Consider the following 26447-nt stretch of genomic DNA (forward strand, 5'->3'; position numbering starts at 1 on the left):
TTAAATAGTTCATTTTTCCATTAGAATGTTCTCGTTTGTAATCCCCCTTATATCCTGAAAACATTTTTCTTCCAACCGCAAAATTGTCTTGGAAAACTCGAGTTAAAAGCTCCCACTTGGCTTCACAGCCAGTCCCCCTACTTGTTAACATTAGAGGCACCTGTTAGGGTCCTCAAACTTCATTGCTGATCCAGGCATTCTTCTAGTTCTTGTAAAGAATGCTTAGCACATTGACTACCTAGTGCTTTCAAAATTTTTTTTTGTGCAATATTCAGATAAATAATGTCAGTTAGCACGCTTTCTTTTTGGATCAATCCTTGATGCCACATACTTCATTTCTCTCCGACTTTTTTTCTCTTTCATTACGAGCTTGTTTACGAAAACTTATTTTATTGCTTTTCAATGATGAAACATTTTCTGCTTCTTGGATTTTGGGTTTTTTATTCCTTTCTTATTAAGCTTTGTACTATTAATTCTATAAAAAAAATTCTTTAAGGGGGGAATGTTGTTTTAAAGTTAAATCTCTGTAATTAATGTAGGTTTCATTAATGTAACTCCCATTTAATTGTTTTCTGACGAGAAGAAATTATTCAACAAAATATATCCAGATGTTTCTTTTAGGAATTTAAAAACAAACCAACTAAATTATGTGTGCATAAGTTTTAGTTAAAAATTCTTTGAAAGTCGTTTTATAAATTAAAACAAAAGCTGAGCTTTAATTAGCAAAGCAAACCAGTATTTGTAGAGAGAGATTTACTTGTTCAACTTGATAAAACATTTCTTTTTACACATTGTAGAATTTGCATTTTAATGCAAGAGGCCTGTGGCCCACATTGCTTAACTCAACAAAATTTCATTATATTTGTTTTGGGGGTGATATAGTTTTTAACTATATTTCAAATTTACACTAATTTATCTGGATGCTTGCCAAGTAATTTTCCCTTTTACATTCAAATGTTAAACTTAGGCTTTCAGTCCAGGTGAGCTAAATAAGTTTAAACTCTAAGCACAGGCACCTGACGTTAGTTATTTTTCTCATTATAAAAATACATATCTTCTACCTTGTAATACATGATAAGTACCTTGCATATCATTAGGTAGAGGGTCTTTATTTTTTAATAAGAGAAACATTTATAATGTCAGGTGCTTCAGTGGTCCAATGTGAAAAAAAAATACTACACCGTTTAACATCCTCATCAATGTCACTTTGCATCAGAAAAAGAAAACAAAAAGAATGGTAGGAAATGGGAATTTAATTAAATTTGAAATAAATCCTACACAGATAACATCAGAGGTAGAAAATTTGATCTATTAAATCATTTACCCATTGGATAAATATGTACATCTTTTTCTCCAGTTCAAACACTTGATCAAACGTCTGCGTGATTTACAGCTGTGATATCTACATGTGATATCTACAACTGTGATATCAGGATATCTGCAGACACAACATTTACAAGTGCTTCAGCAAACCAACCCCAGATTGAGAGATGTGATTTAGAAATGATTGCAGAAAAAGAAGTATCTACAAGTTTAATAATATGAGTGTCATTGCACTTTGAAGAAAAATCTGTTTCTGTTTACCGAACAATACCAAAACCTACAGTCCAAAAGACCATCTTTCAAATCACCAAAAGTTTTTTTGAGCATTGATCACAATTTGCATGTTTGATCAAGTATTTGAAGCCTCATATTTACAACCTATAGTACTAGTACAAATATCACATTTCATACACAAAGCAGTTTTTATAACATTAACAAGGCAATTTAACAACATATTAGTAATTTTTTTCAAAAGTACAAGGATGATTTTTCTCTCACCCATCATTTCCATAGTTACTCAACAAAACCTGTAAATAAATGTGAAATGTAGAGAAATGAATGAATTTTTTTCAGCAGTACTTTAAAAGCAGTCAAGTCAAATATACAATATGATAATACATAGTCAAAGCACTTATGACCTTGACCAAAAATTATATGACCTTGACCTTTTAACCCCAAACGAATGTTCATAATATGATAATATAATGTACTGTTGCAGAAAAAAAATGTTAAGAAAACTATTTGATAGAATACACAAAATGTACATCTTTGCACGTTTCAATTCTGAACCTTCACAGTAGAGGAACAGATTCAAAATACTGCATTATGGGAGACCCACGGCCCATCATGGCTGACAGATTAACCTCACATCTTTCAATAGATCACAAATAATTAATGATATTGGCATATCCCTTTCAGACATTTGCAAACACTCAACTCTCCATATCACAAGTGTAGTAAAAAATAATTCTCTCTCATAAATCAACCATTTTTTTCATACATATAAGCTCAATTGTCTTTCATACAGCGAATCATCATGATCAAATCAACTGTTAAAGAAATAAAATCAAGTAACTGAGATAATTTAAATCATATCTCTCATATTTTTTTTCTTGCTCATGGAATATGCATGAAGTCTATATATATACATAGGTTGATAGAACTATACATGTATAATAAAGAAAATGAATCTTATAATGTGTGAATGTTCATTCAATATCAATCATGAACGCTTTGAAAATTTGAATCAAATAAATACCAAAGAAATCATACTTATGGTTACATCATTGAAGACATTTTAAAAGCTTTAATTGTATACATTTCTATTGCTATTAAGCATCACGTAGTAAAAATCTCTAATAAAGCAGTCACAATAATTTTAGTTAAATAGAAATTAAACACCTACAATTTTTTTTTTGTTCATTTAAAAAAGAAAAAATGGAATTTTTATGTGATGGAACAATTTGTATTCACATGAACATGGCATGACCATCTATCCATCCATCCAAGATGGCTGCTTGATCATACTCTGAATCATGGTCATCACAAAGTTTTGATTCTAAAGGCAAATCCTGCCATTATCTTATTCCAGACACCCACAGAATCCCTACAAATAGGGAACAGAATGTCACCATCAGAGTCCCGTCCCACGCTCTAGCCTGAGCCGAATTGGCAAAATCATAGCCAGACTCGGTACAGTTGTAGGGATCCTCTGGAATTCTTCCACTGGGACATTTGCAAAGGTAAGATCCCACTGTGTTTTCACAGACTGTTTGGCCATTGCAGTAATGGCCATACTTTCCTCCTTGTGTTAGGCATTCATTGACATCTGGAAAAAAAGTTTAATTTTGCTTAACTGCAAATCAAAATAAAGATAATAAGGCACTTTTACAAAAGGTACACCAGATGAAATAAAATTTTGCAAAAAGTTGATAACATTAAATGATCATGTTGAACAGTAACTAATTTATCCATATTTAACCTTGAACTATTTCTCTGACCATGAACTTTATCTAAAAGTCCTTGACCTTTAGGTCACCATGCATAATGATTTGTTCTTTAAATTATTGTCTATAACTTGAAGGTAAGTTAAGGTTAGACAAGACAGAACTTGTCTTAAATGTCTGGTGCATTAAAATCGCAGATTATCTCAGCTTTAACATTAGATAGAAGATTATGCCATCAACAGTGGTTTCCAAAAATTGTTTTTCAGTTGAAATATAGTGTTCTGTGGCTATTGACTTCTCTTGGTTAAAATGATTTTTTATTGTGGTTTGGGGGGTTTTTTAAATGAGGAAAATAACTACAGGTAATTAGGGTTAGGGTCTTAAAAAATGTCTGGGGCATTAAAATCTGAGATAATCTCAGCATTAGATACAATATTATTCATTTAACAGTTGTATCCCAAAATGGTGAACTGGGGCTATTAACTGCTCTCAGTTAAAATATATTTTTTTCTGTGGTTTCATTTTTACATGAGGAAACTCCCAAACCAGAAACAAGTCATTCACAAATTAAAATGTCTCATATTCCTCATGTACCATTTCAAAAATTATCTAAATATACCAGAGGCTCAGCACTATAAGGGAGTTTAATACACAGGACCACTGAGCCTTCGAACACCATTATCACGAACCTTTTTGAATCCTTATCATCCAGACCAGTTTTTGCAGGGATAATACCACTTTCATCTTAAAACTGAATTATGATCTTTTATCTCCACCTATCCATTTTCTCTCTCACCCTATATCTTTTACCAGTGGGCCAGAAATTAGTAATGATAATTTGTCTATTAAAACTCAATGGGGCAAGTGTTTTCATTTTTTTGTGGTTTAGGAAATATTCGTATTGGCAGAGAGTCCGCGGTGAGATTGATATTCTTATCAACAGTGAATATAATGAATCCGATTGGTTATCCAACAAACATGAGATGTTGAAAAAAAATATGCTTAATTTCATTCAAAAAATGCATGAGAGAGAGAGAGAGAGAGAGAGAGAATATTGGGAAAGAGAGAAAGAATATTGGGAGAGAGAGAAAGAGAATATGGGGAGAGATAGGAGTGCTGTTCTTTAATGAAAAAGAGTAAGTCCTCAGTTTGTACTACTTATTCATAAAAGAGACATTTATATAGAAGATAATAATTAAAAATTGTTTCTTTCTTACCTTAAAAAGTTAGTTTTTATGAAAATAACATAAGCTTTTATAGAATTACCTCGTTGAACAAACCAATATGAATAATGAATTCAGCTTAAGGATATTCTTAGAAATAATCGTGACCTATATTTTTGAACATTGAGAGAGCAGAAACTTGGCATGCATGAGGTACAATTATGTTCTAGGCGCGATACTCCAAAGTGTGAAAAACTTAGTGTGGAGAATTTATTGTTGCGATTTAATAAAAACCAAATATCTTTTTGGCAGACGGTCTAAGTGAAGGAAATTTGTGAATAGGGGAGGCTGCGAAAAAAGCCTCGTTATTTAATAAAACAGAAATAAAACATTTTGCACTGTAAGTGATTGTTAGTGGTGTGTAACAAATTTGATCAACCTGCCTTAATTTTTTTTTCAATTTTTACCCTTCAAGCTATGAAACTTAAGGTGGGATTTGTTCATTAAAAAGAAATTAAATGAACCTTAAGACAAAAGTAATCTCTCTATTCGTTCCTCTTGGTTTAGTTCATTAGAAATCTGTGTACCCCAAAAAAATTCTGCAGTCATAAGGTCATGTTAATTTTTTTTCTGAAATGAAATTCACAAGTTACTGACAAAATGGTTCTTGATTTACCTTCACAATGAACACCATCGCCACGGTAACCTGGCAAACACTGACAGGCAAACCTTGTTGTCAAGTTGATGCAGGTTGCATTGGAGTGGCAATTGTTTCCAAGGCCGCAGAAATTGGTACCTGGAAATACACACAAACAAATTCGTGCACTCAATTTTGTCAATAATGATAACAGGCACAATCATGTCATCTGCAACCAATTGGATTACTTCAATGTGTACTAGAAAGATACAGCACTAATTTGTACTGCGGGAAAAAGAGGATTCTTTCGATTGCAGCTGCATTTGAGTGCAATGATTTCAGTGCATATCATTTGGGTCTTTTATATGATTTATTTATTTAGTGTGATACACTTGTAAAGTACACAGACTGAAAAACATTTCAAAAATTTCTTTCAGGAGCACCCATGAAGGTCGATTTGTCTTCGGGATAAACTCAGAAAAGTACCCCCGAAAACATCCATGTCTATTGATCAGGAAAGAGTTCACTCGAAACTAAATGAGTCACAGAAATTTCTCAGCCAATCAGGACTCAGTATAGCTGTCAGTTAGCTAGTTTATCCAGGACATCAGAGGCACAGAATGAAGAGAGACACCAGACTCATCTTTACATAGAACTTATCGGCCTCTGGTGACCGGGAAGCTGTCAATTGATGCATAGAAAGAGAGAGAGAGTGAGAGATTCTATCAAATACAATTTATACAATGTGTGCTGCAATTAGAGGAAGCAAAGCTATGAACTAATGGGAACATTGAACAACACTTGGTGATGGATGTTTAATCTAAATTTGAAACTTTAAAGCAATTTTTTTTTAAACTGCAAACCAAATTTTTTTTATTTTCAATGGTGAAAAAAGTCTAGCAAACTTGTAGCAACTTATACTGAAAACAGTTTATTGATGATATCAATTTACTATTAGGCAAATTCTTTAAGTGAAATTTAAAGCAGATAACAGCCGGTATACAAACTATAGCAAACTTATAGCTGCAACCATACTAAAAACAATCAAATTAATTAATTAATTAAATGATTTTTTTGCCAACAATTAATCTCCTCTTTTTATCTAAAACATGTAAGAAATTTTCATTTCAAGAATTTGGTATTTGATTTCCAAAGAACTTCATTATTCAGCTATTAAGGTTTAATCTGTTTGTACTGTACTCATGATAAAGCGAGACTTCCTGTGGAAACCACAAAAGGTTCTCTCTCTCTAGATTACCTCAGCTATTTCATTCAATGCCTGAATTTATCACCAACAAATTCAATTGACTGAAAAGCTGTAAATCCAATAAAGATTGCCCATCTCCGATAGTTATTAGAATTTGATGAACTTTAACTGACTTTTTCAGCCACAGAGCAAAAAAGTTCACATGCTCATGAGAAAATTTTTCAAAGGGGAATGCATTAACACCCTTATTATCTGATAATCTGCCTGACCTTTCAGACAGTAAGGATCTTTTCAGTGTCAATAAATCTCCCTTACAAAACGGTTTCTACTCTCTTTTCTCTTGGTCATGTAATAAATTTTCCTGGTAAACTACCCATGAGTCTCTTCTTCGCAGTGGCAATAGTTGGCCTGCAAAGTGTTAAATCAAATCCTTTCCCTCAGAAATAGTGAGTCATTCTCGGCAAAAGGGACCAAATTGAGAGTTCTGGGATTTTCGAAGAGACTGGGAGTCTAGACTATGACATAACGGAAACTTTCAAGCGATGGCCAAATGTTTAAAGATGCAGCCACATTGCATGATAAAATGGTGAGGAAATTGAATAAAGTTTGGTGACTAACCACAAAAAGTAAAACGCTTTGAAGTAAAGATAGTCCTTGGTGCAAGGGATATGTCAAAAGAAGAATGAGTCGTGTCTAATGAAACTGTCTTATGGCATAGAATTTAAGAAAATATTGAATTAGAGCTGATGGTGTGATTATATAATCCCAAAAACTTGAAGATTTTCAGGATCTGGCTTGAATCAGATACATAGGCAGTCTTAGAGTCTGGTGATACTGAAATCAATCAAAGTTTAGTCATAGGGAAGCTCAGTGGTCATTAGGAAATGTAAATCAGATACAGACAATAACCTTGAAACCGTTGTTTGTTTTATTACGTCTTAGCTCTATTTCAACCAAATATGGGTCTAGCACAGATACATGTATACATATAACCCCTGGTACATCAGTCATGTACCCCTTAAAAGTATCAATACTTACCCTCACAGACTGGACAGCATTCCCCCTCGATGTGCAGCCTCTTCTCTGGGGGACAGTTCAGATTAGGACAGCTGGCCTCAAGGTCCATCCTGTGACATTCTATATTACTGTCCTGAAAAGGTTAAAGAACAAAGTTTCCATGAGTTTACTTCATGAATAAAAATTAATTTTGACTTTTATATATTTTTTAATGTATATTCAAAACAATGCAATTGAACCTAATAGAGTAAACATACAATCAAACGTCGTTATCATGAACTAGATGGGGCTGTTAAATAAGAAACTCCGAGATATCAGAGTATACTAGATATTGAGGGTAAAATACTGAAAAAATAAGTGGTTAAGACCTATAAATCACTTCGAAATATACATTGTATTTGAGATATCAGTGTTCGAGATATCGAAGTTCAACTGTATATGGAAAGGGTCTAAATTAAAATGATATAACATGCATATGGTATTGGTTTTCTTTTCTCAAGCAAAACTATTTTGTATTTTGGTAACAAATTGTCAATTGTATAATCTAGAGATGTAGACTGGAGATTAGAAGAAGGACAAATTATTCATCATTTGTTTATCCTACATGAATGTCTTTTGTCCTTCATCAAAATAACTACACAAATACCCAGTGCAGAATATATGGGATTTGAATGCAATTACTGAATTGGCAATAAGGCTGAACATCAAGGCTTAAATATTGTTCGACTGTACGAAAAACCAACATAGGCTGGGAGAGCCAACTGTAAAAATTTTAATTTGAACATTAGAATTCTGTCTTAATTTATCGAAATAACTGATAACCAACAAGTAATCCGTCAGCTAAAGTCTTTAAATAACTCGACAGGTTAACTTAACAGAGAAGTTAACCTGCACTTCACCCTCATCAAGGAAGCTTACTCTTATTACATAATTTTCGAATCAGAAGTACACGTATAAAAGCATTCCTTCAACAGACGAAACCATGTCGTTGTGGCACATGGTCCTTTGAATTTTGAAAGCAGCACTTTGTCGGAGTAAAGCTTCCCTCATTTCTGGTTCCCTTTCATTCTCAGGAAATTTGGAATTAAAGGAATTCCATCCGATTCCAGTAGATTTGACAAAAAGAAGAAAACTATGCTGTCTTTGATTCAAGAGAACCACCCTATACAGATGGCATAACAAGTCGACTCTTGAAATATCAATCAATTTCCGGTAAAGACCAAAACGCACAAAAGACCAATAAATTCCCAAATAATATGCAGAATGCAAATAACCCTTATCTCGTAATATATATCAAAATAAAGCCGAAATCACTTTTTTGCACATCCGTTTCACTTTCAAGACAAACAATAAAGCAAATATGTGTTTACTTTCCCAAATACACCTGGTTTCTCCAATTAACTTTTGACCCTGATGTAAAGAAATAGCTCCTTTTAATTTCGCTTCAGAGAACATCTGCTTCTTAATTACGCGTGTAGATATGATAGAGATATAGAAATATCAAGCATCCTCTGCTTATTTCACAATAGGTGTCAGTGGATGAAACCAACTGTTCACCTTCTGTAACAGGTTTCTTTTCTCTTGGATCATAAAGTATATTTAGAATATACACATATATTTGCTCTTTGCAAAAAGCCATAAAAAACATTTTTTTATTGCTAATTAACAATTGCGTCATCGTCTTAGAAGAAAAAAATCATGAACAAGGAAATCTGAGATACTGGTAATTTTTTTCTCCAAATCTTCAAAAAGATACATTTGAAAAATTATAGTATCAAAAAGCACAGGAAATGTATATTGGTTAGATTGTTTCCTTTGATTCATGGAGAAGAAATCTTTTACACAGATATAATAATACAAAAAATAGTACCCTATTTTTTTAGGGAAACTATCTTAGAGAAACTTGCCTTACCCCCATTTTTACTTAATATAATTCATATACCCCCCCCCCCCCCCCCCCAAATTAAATTAATTTGTTAAATGAAAATTAAATAGATAACAGACTTCATTTCCTATCTGCAGCAATTCGAAAATTGGCTACATATAAAAGGAGAAATCTTTTATAGGTTTGTAAATGTTCGGCCAGCTAAGAAACTTTATTTAATGCAAAGTGAGAGTCAAATTTTGTCCTTAGATTTATTTAGATAAATTTTAGGTAAATCAATAATTAGTCTTTCCATTTTTTTTATTCCAATATGAAAAGTTGTGGGTTGAAATTATGGTAGCAATCAGGGTCAATTTTTATTCCAGATAAATTAACTAAGTTGGCCTTGCATGAACTCAATAAATGACCTTGACCTGACTTTAAAATTTGAACATGGTATCTAAATGCAGTACAAAAATGGGAGTCAACTTACATTACAAGTACAAGTGACACAGACTTTGGGGCTGAAAGACTCTCCATGCTTGAAGTACTTCCCATCAGTGAAACAGTTGGCTGGAAAAAAAAAATATTTAAACATCATTAACTCATGAAATATTGTGCTAATGTTTCATTCAAAAATAATTGTCATAATGAAAATGAATGCTAAACAGGTACATGTATGCAACCGTTTCTAATTACAAAAGCGAAAGTTTCTGTACACTAAAAGTAAATGACTAGGGCGTCTAAACATTTTCAAAATGTAAATCAGGTTAATACAAGTAAAGTAAAATCTATCTTTTCATATTTGATGGGTTTACCCCGATTTTCTCTACAAACAATTATACAACACGGTTAAGCATATGAAATGTCATATTAACCTATAAAAGCCTCCATTTGATACAGAACAAATATATATATATGTTATCCCCTCCCCACCCCTATTTCTCTAACTGCACTAATACTAAATGTAGTGCTCTATGGCTTTCCTTGCTCTGCATTGACAGACTTGGCACTACTCTGTGTCTGTACAGGTGCATCATGTTGCGCTGTGAATGGAACACAATAGATAATCGTCTAGTGACGTCAGACCAATCACAGCTGTGTGTGGAGCTCTCGTGTAATGCCTTACAGTTTGCTGCAATGCCTCTTATGCTCGATGTAACTTTACTTAATTAAACTGATTATATTTAACTATTATATATCAATGCATACTGCTGAAAAAAGGGGGGTTCTCATAAAAGGGGGGGGTCCCATAAAAAATTCATTATACCTTACATGTTACATTTTTTGCATTGCAGTGCCTCTTGTGCTCCCAAGACATTTTTTCTATTTATAGTCTTTTAAAATACTATTGAAAAGTTTTGAAGGGTGGGTTCCCCCTCCCCCCCCAAAAAATGAATAATACAGTTGTCTATCCTGCTCATAAGTTTTGAAACTTTGCCTTAGAGGGGGGTGGTGTCTCCACCATAAAAAATTCACATTGTGCCTAACACATTGTTACAATGCCACTCACTTATACTCTATGTAACTTATCTATTGGTTCTATCAAAAATTAAATGCAAGAATTTGAACGTTACCTATTAATTTTGACATGAAAGAAAACAGCGCACAACTGTGAATAACAGCTTTGAACAATTCTGTAAACTCATAAATCATGACAAAGCTTTATTTTTTCAACTCCTACATACATATTCTTGAAAACATTTAATAAAATATTCGACATATGAATCGTTTTGGATCGTGAAAAGTGCTGATAAAAGTGCTTTATTTTACAATATATCATTAATCGTAGTTGTAACTTATCATTTGACAGACATCTATGAAATTCTTTTCTCACAAATAAATTATTCATTGAAACGTGCCTTTATGGCCCATTTCTTAAATGACTCAAACCAATCAATTTCTTTCGGATCCATCCTGTCTTTTCAATTATAATTTAACATTTCTCTTTTTTCTCCAAAATAACAAAAAAAAAAACCTTCCCCACGAAACACAAAAAAAAACAAGCTACATAAATATGAAAAATAAATCTGCAACCTCTTTCATAATTTATGTATTCTTCAGAAAGAACCCAAAAGCCCTTAGCTTAGCGTGAGGGAAATAAACTATATGGATTCCAGTATAAGTTATATGTGCTCATCCTGTTGGTGTTATAAAATCTGTTACCCCCGCTATCTGTGGGTGGTAATAGGCTTTCTTTAATGATGACAACCTATTGAGAAGGTTCAAATGTATGGGAACACACTCAAAATTTAATATGGTGGCTCCACACTAGCAGACGTCAAAAACGTTGATAAGGACGTGCAAGAAAAGCCATAAACTTTACGAGTGGCATAAAATATCATTTTTGATATATAATGAGGAACTAGACTTCTTGAAAATTTGTTGTTTTGTTTTTTGCCAATTATGTCATAAATAATCTTTGGGATGTATTTTTCTTCTTTTTTGTACAGTAAATATATGGCTGTTGGAAAGAAATGTCAGACTTTAATATCAAAGTAATATCTGCATTGTTTTTTTTGGGAATATCTTTTATTATTTAATGGATGTTCTTCTTTATACAGAAAAAATATGGCTGTGGGAAAGTAATTTCAGACTTTAATATTAAAGTAATATCTGCATTGTTTTTTGGGAATATCTTATTATTAAATAGATATTCTTTCACATTAACATTATAATAAACTAAACGTGAGCTTTGAATTAAAATAGCTTTTCATACGTCTTTTCATGTTTTTCCCCCCTCACTTTTATCTGAATTTTTCGGTAGTGATGATGCCAGAAAATTGTCGCACTTCACTGAATTAGAAGATAAAAGCCAAGTGTTTATATTCTATTTGATAACACTGTGAAACATTGGAGTAATATATTTTGACACACATCATCTCTCCAATAACGAAGAGTCTTCCTTTTTGCAAATGTCTTAATTCTTCCAACATGTTTCATTTTTTTTTAGACGCCTTTGAATTTATCCTCAACAAAGGGATCTTGATCCAACTTACTCATCTCTTGTTGTTTTAAGAGTCATAAAATCTCGAATTCTTCAAAGCTTGAATTTTCAACATTTTGCATCATTTTCCACACCTCATTTCTTCTAATTGGAGAAATTTGGGTTAAATCATACTGGTGCAATAAAGCAGCAAAGCAACTTAATAAAAAACTAACAGTGTTTGGTGAGCCCTTGTACAGGAATCTAAAATTTAATTAAATTTTGTTTTTTCAGCTTGTATTTTTCTATAATTCGAACTTTTTTTTAAAGAAAGTACCGGTATGTGTGTGGTTAATCAATATAGATACTAAATGGTCATGATTAGTATAGAAGTAGCCAATGTCTACTTAGCTGTAAGTCAGTACATAATGTACTAGCATAAAGAAACTATTTTAGTTGACCATGCAGTATATACAATTATTAAATGACATCAACCAGAGTTCCATTGTAGCGGAAATACTTGCTGATTTGGCCATATGAGCCATATATATTTAGGCCTGAAAAATGAAGAATTCCTCATGACCCCCTCCCCCCCCCCCCCCCCCCCCCCCCCAATGATACAATGTATTTAATACTTACTAAAACATTGGGGGCAGCACTGTCCCTCCCTAAATGTGGGGTGGTCACACTTCACAGGGGGACAGTCCTCCTTCTTACAGTCCACTGTACCATTCTGAAACAAACAGTCATGATCATTTCTCCACATGTCATATATTACATGAATAAGATTTACATATAAAATACAGTTCAACCTAATTATAGCTGTTCCTTACAAACTAGTTAAATTGCTTAACCACAGTGGGTTGTTAAACTTTGTTTTCATGTAAAAAAAAAAACTTGAACTTTTTAAACAAAATGTTTAATTTCAAGAGAAAGAAACCCATTAAGGCATATTTGCCAACTTGTCTCAAACTTTTTATCAAAATCGAAAATTTCAGTGTTTTTATAAATATCACTTAATGCCACAGCTTATTACAACTGGATCTATTTGAATTTACGAATGGCTGTCTGAGCCAGAGATTGGAGAGACCAAATCTGAATGAAGCTTATTAACTTAATTTTATTCTGTTTTAATAAAGTGCAAAAAACTATTTCCTGAAACGTTCCAGGATTCGAAATATATATAAATACTCACAAAATTACTACACGCACCAGATGCTATACCAAAAGAAAAAATTCAGTATATTTTCATCTACCAGGTTAAAGATTCTAGCACTTTTATTTTTCTGGCCTCCATTCAACAGATGTCAAACAAGTGATTTTTGAACAAAATGCATAATATCTCTAAACAAATAGAATTTGCCAAAACATGATTTGTTTACACGCTTCAATCGGTCAGTGCTCTTGGATTGCTCCTTCTCATACAACTATCACTTTCTTTCCCATTTTTTCCAACAGCACTCTCAAATCAATAAGTTTATTTTCCTTCTGGACACTAAAACCCTTCGCGATGAATATGTATACACAGATTTTTATAAGATTGCCATCAATAAACATTTAACACAGTAACAGTACATAAAGTAGTAGATTTCTGTCAATAACCTGGAAAATTAAGAATGTTAAAGAGACAGCTAGAATAGGATATATTCCAATGACTAAGTTTTTGAATGGGTAACTGTAAAAGTGGTTATTTATGCTGGTGGTTTATAAAGTACGTGTGATTTACCACTCTAAAGTTTTCATTTTTGTAACTATACATGCAGGGGTATTTTACGCAGTTTAAGTCCCACGTACAGCTCAACTTGTGTAAATTTCCCCCACGTTTAAATAACCACTTTTTCTGTACTAGAAATGCAGAACTATTGTTGTAGAAAGATTGTAACAGATATAGAGACAGTACAGCATGTTTTGTTGACAAATTATTTGAAAATGAACTCATGTAAAAACAGAAACACCACCACAAATCAGTAAGAATTTAGGTGTGTCGGAATGAGATCAAAACTATGATTAAAGGCATTCAGCGACTGATTACCAAACATTCAATAAATGAGTAACAGACAATGACTGTGGCCTTGCTGCTATGAATGAATCTGTTACAGTAATTGTGTTTGGTGCTCCACAACAACCACAAGCTGTTGTTTTACAAGGATTGAATTAACTTACTTTACAAGAACAGAGGGTGCAGTGGTCAGGGTGCCACTCTTCGCCCTCATTCTTTGACATTCCGTTGTAGATACAGCCCTTGTGGCACTCGCACTGCTCAAGTTCTTTGATCCTTTCCTCTGCTTTCTGGAGCTAAAATAAACATTACATCATGTTAGCATAAAGAACTATATAGTCTTCTCTCAGTGCTTTTAAAATTCATTCAATATATTTGAATGGATCATGAAAAAACAAAAAATTATAAAAATATATATCTATATACACAAAAGGAAACCATAATCTGTCAAAATAAATGCATAAAAGCAACTCAAGATTCAGAGCAAATTAGCAACTTAACTTGGGGCATTCAAAAATGAAAGAAGGTACCGGTATGTATAATTAAGCCATAGCTATGGATACTGAGGAAAAAAAGATACAATTTTGACAATTTGTATTCACAGATACAAGGGAAAGTTTTGAAAATAATTCAGGATATTAACAAATTAAATAATCTGCATGTACAATGTGACCTCAAATGACATTTGTGAGGTAAAATATCTCCATCAAACTTGTAAAGGTCATCAGGTTTTGAAACATAACAAAACCACTTGGGGGTGGATTCATATGGATACAACAGCCATGCATGTCAAGGGAGCTGTTCTTCCTAACCCCCTACCTTTAATGACAGATTTTGGTTTAAGGAGGACAGTTTTTTCACCTGATGCTGTAAGGCTTTATAATGTGAACATGTAGGACAATCTGAAATAAGAGAAAGAAGAATTTCTATAATCTGATAATCAAATAATCTACCCTTGAATAATTTAATAAAACTCTAAAGTTAAAGACTTCAAAATTAATCACTGCTCAAAATGAAAAAGCAATTTTGGAGTTTTTATTGCTATGGTAAAACTATGTTAAAAATTATCAACACATGGTTCCTACCTGCTTCTTGACTTGTTTCTGGACATTGTAAAAGATGACCGTGAGCTTGTGTGACAATTTGTACATCTTGTAAACCCCCCTGTAAAACAACACAGAAATATACTCCAATTCAAAATACATGCATGCATCAACAATAATTATTATAATATATAAATAGACATACACTGGTGTTAGTTTCATAAAACTATTACTTTTTTCTATCAAATTATTTATTATATTGAAACTCAAATCCTCTAATCTTTTTTATTGATACTGCAGTTAATAAAGAACTAATTCCTCCCCTACTGAAAATGATGGTAAATCTATACATAAAGCAACTGCACTTCAGTTTGGCCTTCTTTAAAAAAAAGTTTTATTCCCTTCATATTTTATTTTTTCATCCTCACAAAATCCTTGTGACCTCGAGGGTATACCATAAAACCATTCCTGATAATGCCTGAATTATTTACTTAAATGATGTCAATTGGTGTGAATGTTCTTCCGTGCCTTCAGCGCCGAGAAATTAATAAATAAGCTACATCCATATCCAGAGGTCCATCTCCCACATCAAAATAAGAAATACGCAATCAAAAGCGATCGCCAATACTGTGAATACTTGATGACTGTTTGGAGATTAGCGCAATGTTGTTTTTGATCTGAATACGTCTCTTGAGGTATATCAGTGAAAAATGAATTAATCTGTGTAAACACATTATACTGTATAAGTACTGTACCCTTCTCTTTCCTATTCAATGATAGATCTATTAATACATGTATATGTGAGAGAGAGAGAGAGAGAGAGAGAGAGAGAGAGAGAGAGAGAGAGAGAGAGAGAGAGATTAACTGTAATTATTGTACATTGTATCTTTAACTACAAGGGGTTGAGACTGTGAGAGAGAGAAAGTCAGAGAGAGAGAGAGAAAGGAAGGGAAAGAAAACAAAGGCCAAATGCCTAGAAATCAATAATTATGAGGAAAAGAGGAACCTTGGCAGAGGAACAATTTTTTGCTTCTAATTCCATCAATTGGTAATAGGTTCTAGAAACACAATGTCTGGTGTCTGTTGGGAATCTGAGGGCTGTAAACAACACATTTAAAAGATCTCTCCTGCATATCTCGTCTGTCTTATAGGTGTATCATCCAGGCGGCTTAAAAAATGGATTGTTTTATGTCGAAGACAATTTGAAATATTGCCACTGCTTGGCAAATAAATGCGATTCTGAATGAACAGCGAGAACACTTTGGAAGTTTATGCCTTTTTCACCAAAATTTTTTTCTACCGCCCCTCTTCTATAGGCAGACGTTGATGAAACATAAAAGTTTTAGACTTTTCTCATTTCTATCCATGACTGTTTCCATGCAACCTTGAGAACTAATTGTTGAGAATTATGTAGAAATGTTATGTACTCTCTTGAGATGACTCTTAACCTAACATCCTTTTGTCATCACCATATTGTTAACAATAATCAGATCAATTTATTTTCCCCTGAACAAAAAAGAAACAAAAAAACTAAGAATATTGAAGAGGATGGGCAAAAGAAAAAAAGGGATTGGCTGATATTAGGTCATCTCATGTTCTGTTTCTTGTTCAATCCATTGTAAACATTTGTCTTCTTCAGTTATTTATGGGTTTGTTAATGAAAATTTGAAACCATCTGCTATCTAGCTTTTAAAAGTAGGTGTTTTGCAAGAAAGTGATATCTTGAGTCCCAAAAATAGCCATTTGTGGTTAAAATAGAGAATTCCTATAGCTTCTGTAAATTGATTGGAGTTTGAGGATTGGAGAACTTTTTGAGAGAAAGCAACTTTCCTTTCCTCCTCTCGCAGCATATAAAAGCCTTTGTCATAAAATCCCAAATAGCAGATAATTCTGGCTGCATGCTAGTTTGGGTGGTCAAAACAAAAAATCCTCAAAATTTAAGTTTCCATGATAGTTGAGCTCATGTTGGCCGTTCAATACAAAATTAATACAAAAACTAAGTTGTGAGATAATGCATGTATACTTGTGTGGTGTAAAAATTTTGAAATCACCGAATTTACTAGTATCAAAATAAAAATGATGAACTTCATTCTCTGAAAAAAGCTTCAAATTTTAGTCTTGCTTAAAAGAAATCCCATTCTTTTACACAGTACATTTTCATATTACACGACTACCCTTATACTTACCCTAAAAAGAGCATGTTGTCTGTTTTGCTGGCCGACAAACAACTGGATATTTGAAGATTGCGGCGGCACACGATCAACAGTTTGTATAATCTTTTCGTATAATTTTAAACAGTCCACGTATAAAGTCACATGGTTGCCCGACAGGGTCACCGCGAGTTTGTGCCACTTGTCATCGGCAAGTCTGTATCGGAATGTAGAAATGTAGTGGTGCTGGTCGTGGCTGTAGTGAATGCGAAGCTCATCCTCCAGACCTTTGCTCTCGATCTCAAAAAATCTGCAATTCAAAATCAAAATCATGAAAATTTACACAACAATCCATTTTAGGGGGGGGGGGGGGAGTGGGGGCTGGGAATATCATTGGGTGGAATTCTTTTAAGAATTTTAATAAAGAATACAGAGAAAGAAAAGAAAAATCTAGTTTTTATGCTACACATTGTTTATAACTTGGGTATGAAGCTAGCACATCATAAAAATGGACTTTGTTGATGTAACAATTTTGGTGAAAATAAAACTGTCAAGTATGATGTACATGTGGATGCTAAAAAAAGTATTTGTCTACTGTTGTTTAAAATGGCATGGTATATGTAAGGAGTCATTCTTATGTAAAACCTCTTTCATTACTGCTATGATAAGGGATGGAGAAAGACAGAAAGGACTGCAATATTAATGTTTAACTTTTGCAGAATCTAACCAAGTTTTACTGCTGGCAGTTACAGGCAATACATAGATTGATAAGTCAAAACAAAATAAAGGAACCACAGAATTTCAGTTTAATACATGACTTCAATGACTTAATTTCTTTTTAATCAAATACAATATTTGTGGTTGGATTATGGGTGCAGTAAAACAACTGTATGGTAGACCACACATTCATATTTTTTGCTGACTTGTGTGAAATTTATTGCCATATAACACAGCTACGAGACAGCTGAGGGGGTTGTACTGAATTTTTTATTTTGCACTTAAAGAGCCTGTCGTGTGCCGGCAATTATGGTGCACAAAACAGCGGGGCTACCCTTGTCAAATTTCATCCCATTCAAAACGTCGCAACATGAAAAACTGCCAAGGACCAACCAGAGAGCCAGACAGGAAAGCCACACCACCAATCAAAACTGTACCGTGAAAAACAGGCTTTACATGTTTTCTGAATGAAATGAGTTCTTCAAAAGGCAGTGAAGCGCAGCCTTGATAATTCAATACAGAGGAGAAAATGTCTACAAGACCGGAAGTTCTTTGGTGGCAAAAGATGAAACATAAAAAAAACAGCGAAAAATTGAGTTTTATAGGTAAATGACCCAATTACTCTCCGAGCACGAATCTTAGCACTCAGAACAGCATTGTAAGGTTATGTATAAACTGAAATTTTTTTTTTTGACTTACTTTTTACCAGACATTATAATGATCTAAAGGAACTGTTCTGAATTTCAAAGATTTCTTCTGATTCCCACCATAATTATAACCAAAGTTCAAATGAACTAGAACATAACTTGCTTATCGTGAAATTTTCCAAAAATGCATGCAAGACTCATTCCATACTTCTCTTCAAATTAAATTTACCAAACTGCAGCATATTTTAACTGAATTCTTAACGGGTAAAAAAATAATATAGGAACCTGGGCAACTGTACAATGGGAAGAAGACTAATTGTTCTAAAGCTATTCTCTCATTAATTCATGTCAAGCAAATCCGCTGGGGATAAGTAATGAGCTGATGTTGTTACAGATATGTATAGGAATTTGCTTGCTTAAATGTTTTATCAAAGGTATGAATTTGTTTCTTTGGCTATACTCCTGTTTATTTGATTAGAATGATTAAGTCGGCTTGGCACGGTCGCAAATCCTCATTGAATATTCCTCCATATACCCTGCTTTTACAATCACCAATATTCGTTTGGCAAGAAAAGCTATCAATTGCCAGAAAAAAAAACAATCAAGTCAGCTAAAAACCCACATAGACCCAGAGCGACCTGACCGAGAGGTGATCGCAATGTCTTCACAGTTCCCTTCCAAAATTATTTATATATAGGAGTTTCTTATCGTTATACAAGATTAGCAATTAGAAAACATAAGACGGGGGAAATATGCTTTGCCGATCCTTGCTTCACCCTATTCGAACAGAAGTCATCGTTATAGGATGAAGAGATAGGGAATCGTTACAGTATCTAAATAGCAGATTCGGAATTGTACGTAACAACAAAAATTGATGATAAAATGCAACAATGAACGAATTGATCTCCTTACAATTGAAAAAAATAATTACCCTGTGACCTTTTTTTTTTATTAAGACAATATTGTAAAAATTCCTAAAACAGCCTCTCAGCCTGCAATAAAAAGAAGGGAGGAGAAAGAGAATCGCCTAGTTCTTATCTTCCAAGCACACCCACCTCGAGACCTGTCCAGTGATTAAATGTTTATTTTGGTGTACAGTAAAAAGGGAAAAGGCAGCTAGTAGGCCAAACTATTTTTATGTCAGAAGCTGTTTCTCTTTTTCTTTTCTCTCTTTTTTTTTTTTTTAATCTGGAAAAAGGGAAATTGGGATTCCGAAGATTTAACGTTGGTGACCTTGGGGCAGATAATTTAGTCATCTGTTTGTAGGCCGGAAGTGCTGTGCATTCCTGACACTGGAACCCACAAGAACAAATGCTAGCTACCTTAAAGGATTACTCATCGTTCCTAATCGTACATCCTTTGATAATTCTCCGATAGTATATATTAGAATGTGTGCATGTCTGCCTAAAACCTAAAATCCCTTCTTTTCCTTTTTTAAATAACATTCTGTCATCTCCTGAAAAAATGTACCTGCATGGGTTTCTTTGATAAAGATGATTTTTTGTTTTTTCTTTTATTAATTAGGAAACAAATGTTTCAATTCACAATCAAAATTCTTTTTAGAAATTGCTGAAATTGTGAAATGGGGTGTGTAACCTGTATATTTCTAGCTAGCCAACATATAAAACTTTTACGTCATGCAAAATTTGATTCAAAATGATTTAACTCTTGGTTTTTTTATCAAAAACGATATTTCCTATAGAGCAGCTATTAAATTTAAGAGTCTATACTCAAAGTTTACACATATTTTCTTTTATTAATTCATATCAATATAATATGTCATAAAAAACAAAGAACCCATCGGCTATTATAAGACCTATAATCTTTTAATCAAATCTATCACGAAAAATCGCAAATACCAGTAGGACCTGATGATAACCCATCAAACTGTCTGACATAAATTAACCTCGTATGCAAGAAATCGCTACCTCCAATCAGATACTAGCAGAGTACAATGTCTTAGAATACAGGGAGTGAGTATAAAACCCCTCAATGCTCAGATTGGGAAATCCTGATAGAAATCTTGTACGACTGTTATAACTAACAGAAGAACAGGAATAATTGAAGAATCAGGGAGAATGAATTGGAAAAATGCATGGCTAAGTAAAAACTGGACTTAGACTAATGCTTGCTAGTTTTCAATACAAACTGTTCACTAACATACAAAATTTGAAACTTTTTGGGAATGAATTCAGTCTGATAAAAAGAAAAGTAAGGCAAAGGAATTTGGGTAAAGCCTATTTCAATTTATAGAGTGATGTAGAACAAAATCATGCAGTATATTAAAGTTGTGGAAAAAAAATGGCAGAAAATATTTTGACTCACCTGAGAACCTCTGATGAAAAAGCTAAAAGGCTACCAGAATTTCCTTTTTCTTGTTTCATAGTTATTAAAAAAGTCAAATCACTATTGTCTTTCAAAATCCTTAACGATTCATTTAACATTGTGTCTGTCACTGCTAGATATCGGCTCGAATCTGAAAAATAAAATTAATAATTATAGTAAAATTTGTAAGACCTGCAAAACTTATTTATCATACTTACAATCTACGAATATTTTTATTAATAAAATAAATTAATGAAATATTACCGTAATTGGAGTCGGATGTTAATCAATACGTACATAAACAATATGCAAGACAAGATAATAGGAAAAATTTTAAACCACAGCTCTCTCTCTCTCTCTCTCTCTCTCTCTCTCTCTCTCTATCAAAATTGCTTAATCAGCCAATATGTAGACGATAAAACTGTATTGTCTTTAGCACTGATATTGGCCCATTCTCAATACATACATGATCATAATAATGAACAGAAAACCATTCTTTCCAACTCCTTAGCATTTCATTTTTTTTTTTGATGACAATGTGTTCTTTTAAGGTTACTTCAATCCAACTAAATCATTTTCAGGTTCATAGATTTACTTTGAAAAATCATTTTCATATGAAATAGGGAATAAATTGCATACTAGTATTGCTATATAATCTGACATTGTAGAGAATAAAAAAAAAGTATTCTCTTCTTTTAAGTTCAATTTGATCCAATATGCCAGGTAATAACAATTTTTCAACCTTACTTATAACATGTATTATATAATTTAAGAAAAATGACCTTCAAAAATTACCTTGATCTTTTTTTTTTTTAAATTGGTCAAATTTGTCAATCTTTCTGTAATTAACAGCAGACAGTCCATAAGATCAAAACTTTTTAAAAAATATTAATTTCTAATTATTTCACACTCAGATGCAAAAATGATAAGCTCTAAAAGAATTTTAAAAAATCACAAGTGCAGTAAGGTCTTATGTACTTAGGTACCAGCACTAGGGCACTGTATGGGGACAGATATTCCACCTTGACAAGTTACCGATCTCTCTGAAGAAGAAATCATGTTCTTATGACCGTATGTGCTGCAATGATTCTACTGCAGCTGGCTGAGACCCTCTCCCCTCAGTGATGTATATTCCATGGGACATAACAGAATACCAGGAATAAAGGTTATGGTAGGGTTGATGGATCATTGGGCCTTTGATCTGACAGGAAACATAGATGGAACTGCTTAACTTGTGGGGGTCTCTCAGATAAATGTCGGAAAAATAACCAGTACGTGTTATCAAACGTTACGTCAATGGGGCAAAAATCAGAGAACCACAGCAGAGGAGAATTTGTCTGAACCACTGCTTCCACTTAACCATTGGCCTATCTACATATAAAGAAGAGGAAGAGGAATCTGAAGGTGTCATTTTTGTGGAGTACCTTAAATACACTATGAAATAAAACCTGTCAGTTCTTGCTGTCTTTAATATTTGGCTAGAGAACACAGTAAGTTCAGTTTTCTTTTGAAGCTGTCATTTTCCTCTCTCTCTCTCTCTCTCTCTCTGCTGAATAAAAGAAATCTATGAATTACCATCACCCTATAAATAACCGCCTTTGTGAGGTCTGAATTATATCTAAATCAACTTGGACACTAATTACATTTGACCTCAGATTACAGCCACCTATAAGAGTGCAGTCAGTCAGACAGGGAACACTAGCGACTCAAGGTTGCAAAAACAAATTGGATACAAGTAGAATTGGACAGATATACCAAAGGCAGTGTCAGAATCATTAGAGATGGAGGACCGATAGCCTTCAGATCTGTTGGGTTATTTCAGGAAATGTCCTATGTAGTAACACCTGCATGGCTGGATATTGCGCCCACCTTTCCTATACCTTGGGGGGCTGAAAACAGATGCTTTTGCCACAAGAATGCACAACCAAAGCAGACTGGCCCTTCCTCCAAGAATTGTGGCATCCAAGACTCTGATTCAATATATCTGTGCAGTTCATTACTGTTCCAGAAGATCAAAGAGATTGTCTGACATGGACATTTCTCAGGCAAGGTCATTCATAGATATATTTATAACCATTGCAAAAATGGGCATTAAAGGTCACTCAGCGATGCATTTCATTTAATCATTGCAAAAATGACAATAAAATTTATATACCGGATGTCAACTAATTCATCAGTATGTGAAGACATATAATTTTGTCTTATCATTATGGAAAGGGATATTTTACTAATATCTATGAAACATACTTATCTTCTACCAGAAGTAAGAGAAAAGATTCAGTTTTATTTTACTAACTAAATGCAATATTCTTCAAATAGCCTCAAATGCAAATTTGTTTTAGCACATCTTGCAAAAGATATAATTCGACCAGGAGGCGAAAATCTGGACGCAATAGATACAGCATGTAGTTGTGTGCAGGTGTAGAATTGCCACCTACATTCTATGTTCTATCACAGCATCTGTCAGACTAGATCACAATTAAGGAAATCAGTCAGAAAGCTGTGCATGTGTGAGGTGCATTCCTAACACAACCAGGGAACGATTTCCAAAAATGCCAGATATGTCCTTCTGGAACCCCTGTCTGTATTACAGTCTTGGGTCTACAAAGCTGTTTTTCATGGCACCATCGTAAAATGCATGTTGGAAGCAGGTTTTATTGTATTGTTATTGCATTGTATTGAATGGACACGTCTCAATCACTCACAAGGTTAGGTTGAGATGATGTAGTGTCTGGCAGAATAACTAAAAGCCATGTCAGACCAATCCCACTGGGATCCAAAAGCCTAGTCGTCTGGCCTGTGTAATAATAATGATCAATTTTTATCCAACTGTAGTACAGTGTGGATAACTTTTGTGATGACAGAGTGTCTACGAAGAAACTTAGATACATGTGGACTTCATACATGTGTGGAATTATTCCAGTTACCCAAGTAATAGATATTAGCATAATTTAGCTACAATGCCAATTTCAAGGAACCAAGGTGACAAATAGCTCAACTTATAATTACCAATAACTTGGGAAGCATTAGAAAGGTCAAGAAAAAAAAGTTTCTAAAATCTTTAATACATGTATAGAAATTCAGAAATGATCCCTGGCAAGTACAATGTACACTTATGTAAGCTATATCACTATAGGGATAGACAGTGTAGACTCTTAACCTGGAATTGGTTATTGGGTCAAATAGGAGTGGTCCATATTCTGTTAGACTGATAAATAATTTGCTGTGGGTCTGTAGGAATTACTACAAGCAATTCGGCTACCTCAAAATTGTGAGTAGCCAGTAAAATAGTAAGTATTGATACAACTCCATCTGCACTCCACTCATGATGTCAGCAAAACCATTGTCATGGTGTGAGTAAGCAAAAAATTCCATTTTTATTTGTATTTTCCTTAGGCCTAACATTCAGCAGGTCAGAAATTACTAGTCAATATATATATTGGCCTCTATATCAACATGACAAAACTGGCTTGTCAGCAGTGTCGGTACAGGGTCATTTCTGTGTGCCGGATCAAAGTCATTTTTTGTGTGTTCCATGAATCAGTTCAAACAACCCTCTGCCAGAATCATCAATGCTTGATAACAGTTATACAACTTATATATATTAAGCCTAATCGAGGACAAATATTGGCAGTGAACATGCAAACTAATGATTTGTCTAGGATGCACATGTAATTGATGAACAAAAAGAAGGGGGGAGAGCCTAGTGTGTTCTCAATTTATGAATGAATCCTCAGCATCTGCATATCAGCTACTTGCTCTTGTTGCCTGAAACTCTAACCTTAGCACACACGCACAAAAAAAATAAAGTTTTTTTTATACTCAGCTAAAAATTTCCTGCTAATCTTAAAAAGTATGAATGAATGAAAGAAACTGGATACAAGCTGATAATCAATGAACAGCGGGGCTTGCTCTGAGGCAGTAGCCAAGTTTAATTGCTTTGGACGTTCATTCATAAAAGAGATAATGACTTGAAATTGAAAATCTGCTGCTGCCATCTTTCCTTATTCTGAGTTTAGTCAATGCAAAAGCTTTAATAAACTTATAATGAGGCTGTAAGAAATTCTTGGTGCTATTCTTTTTGTTTTTAATTTTCTTACTTGTTGACTAATAAATACACACAGAATTTACAGTCCAAGACTACAACAATTGGTAAAGCTACTATTGTAGTTAAAGACAAACCATCTTTAGTCACCAATACCTACATGCTCCAAGTCAGTTTAATTTTGCAATAAAACTGAGAACTATTTCTGACAATCCTTTTGCAGATCCTCTTGTCAAATTGCAAGAAGAACTCTGGGGATCTAATCTAATCATGACTTGTCAATGTCTTGACTTTTCCTTCAAAATGTCTTGGGGCAAAACATGCGGGGTTAGCCTGATATCATCTGTATCAATTACATGGTGTTGACATATTCAGAATACACATGGTCTGATACAGTCAATAATATTCTTCATTCATAACTCCTACATTGTCTCAGAGTCTTTAAAAGCTTACTTGATTGCAAGCATACTTCACAGCTGTTTGCAGGCATCATAGAAACCTTGTTAAATACCTAGCACCTCAGGGACCCACTCTGAGGGGAAACTTCCTGCTGGGAGGAGCATGTAAAAGAATACCAGGAAAGAAGCTCCACTGAACTCAGGTGAACCTGTAGAAAGTGGGTCTATATCCCCAAGGAGTGCACCGAAAACTGACCCCCAAAATACAACAATGGGAAGCTTAGAGAAAGGATGTGACACCAGAGAAACACTAGTGCACCTTACACTGACCCCGGAAACTTAAAGAATGGTAAGCAAGCCAGGACAAGGCTGTCAAGACACCAAAGAACAGGTTTATTCTTCATTAAAATTTCAACAGAGGAATAGGTCCAAGCTTTAATAATCTGTCATTTTGGCAAAAAGTACTTACAAATTGTATAAGAGGGTTTTTTTTGGCCATGTGGACTATCACACAAGAATCAATGTAACTTGGGGATTTTGCTTGTTTGAAATCTTTCACAAATGCATGCATATAAAATTGGAATCATGTTTGTTAAAGAAATAAATATGTTCATTTTCCTTAAAGGTAAGCACAGTCAGCTTACATGCTCTAGAATAGCTGAGATGACTGAGATGTAATGCTTGATCCATCTCCACACTTCAGCACAACAAATGCCTTGTAGAAAGAATTTGCCAAAGATTCTTCACAATTTCACAACAAGCAAGTTCAAATTGAATTTGACATGACATCTGACTCTGACACTGCTTGTTACTCAAAGGAATTGGAAGACCCTTGTTGCTACATAGATGTAATCCCTCATGAATATTTATTTTGCCACTCATGTATATTCAAATGAATCATTTACATATTCCTGAAAGTTTTAAATTTTTCAAAATGATCATGCTTATATTTTATAATGTAATGCATGGTTTTTTTTTTATTTATAGCAGGATTTTACATTTTACCATATATCTGTGGTTTTTTGACGTGTTACAAAATT

General features: G+C 33.7%; 1 protein-coding gene across 4 annotated transcripts in view; it reads right to left on the minus strand.

Moving 5' to 3' along the window:
- Positions 1-1235: 1235 nt before the first annotated feature.
- The window catches only part of LOC128184283 (protein kinase C-binding protein NELL1-like), a 39849-nt gene continuing 14637 nt past the window's right edge, over positions 1236-26447 (minus strand). For all 4 annotated transcript variants that reach the window (XM_052853710.1, XM_052853711.1, XM_052853713.1 and 1 more), the window contains 10 exons: positions 20965-21115; positions 17312-17585; positions 15168-15246; positions 14944-14984; positions 14247-14378; positions 12723-12816; positions 9651-9730; positions 7315-7426; positions 5109-5228; positions 1236-3151 (listed from right to left, as the gene is read on the minus strand). In XM_052853710.1, coding sequence (XP_052709670.1) covers positions 2901-3151; positions 5109-5228; positions 7315-7426; positions 9651-9730; positions 12723-12816; positions 14247-14378; positions 14944-14984; positions 15168-15246; positions 17312-17585; positions 20965-21115 — 1334 coding nt within the window. In that variant the 3' untranslated portion in view covers positions 1236-2900. The remainder of the gene's footprint in view (positions 3152-5108; positions 5229-7314; positions 7427-9650; positions 9731-12722; positions 12817-14246; positions 14379-14943; positions 14985-15167; positions 15247-17311; positions 17586-20964; positions 21116-26447) is intronic.

The sequence above is a fragment of the Crassostrea angulata genome, chromosome 5 (genome assembly GCF_025612915.1).
Source record: "Crassostrea angulata isolate pt1a10 chromosome 5, ASM2561291v2, whole genome shotgun sequence".
NCBI lineage: Eukaryota > Metazoa > Mollusca > Bivalvia > Ostreida > Ostreidae > Magallana > Magallana angulata.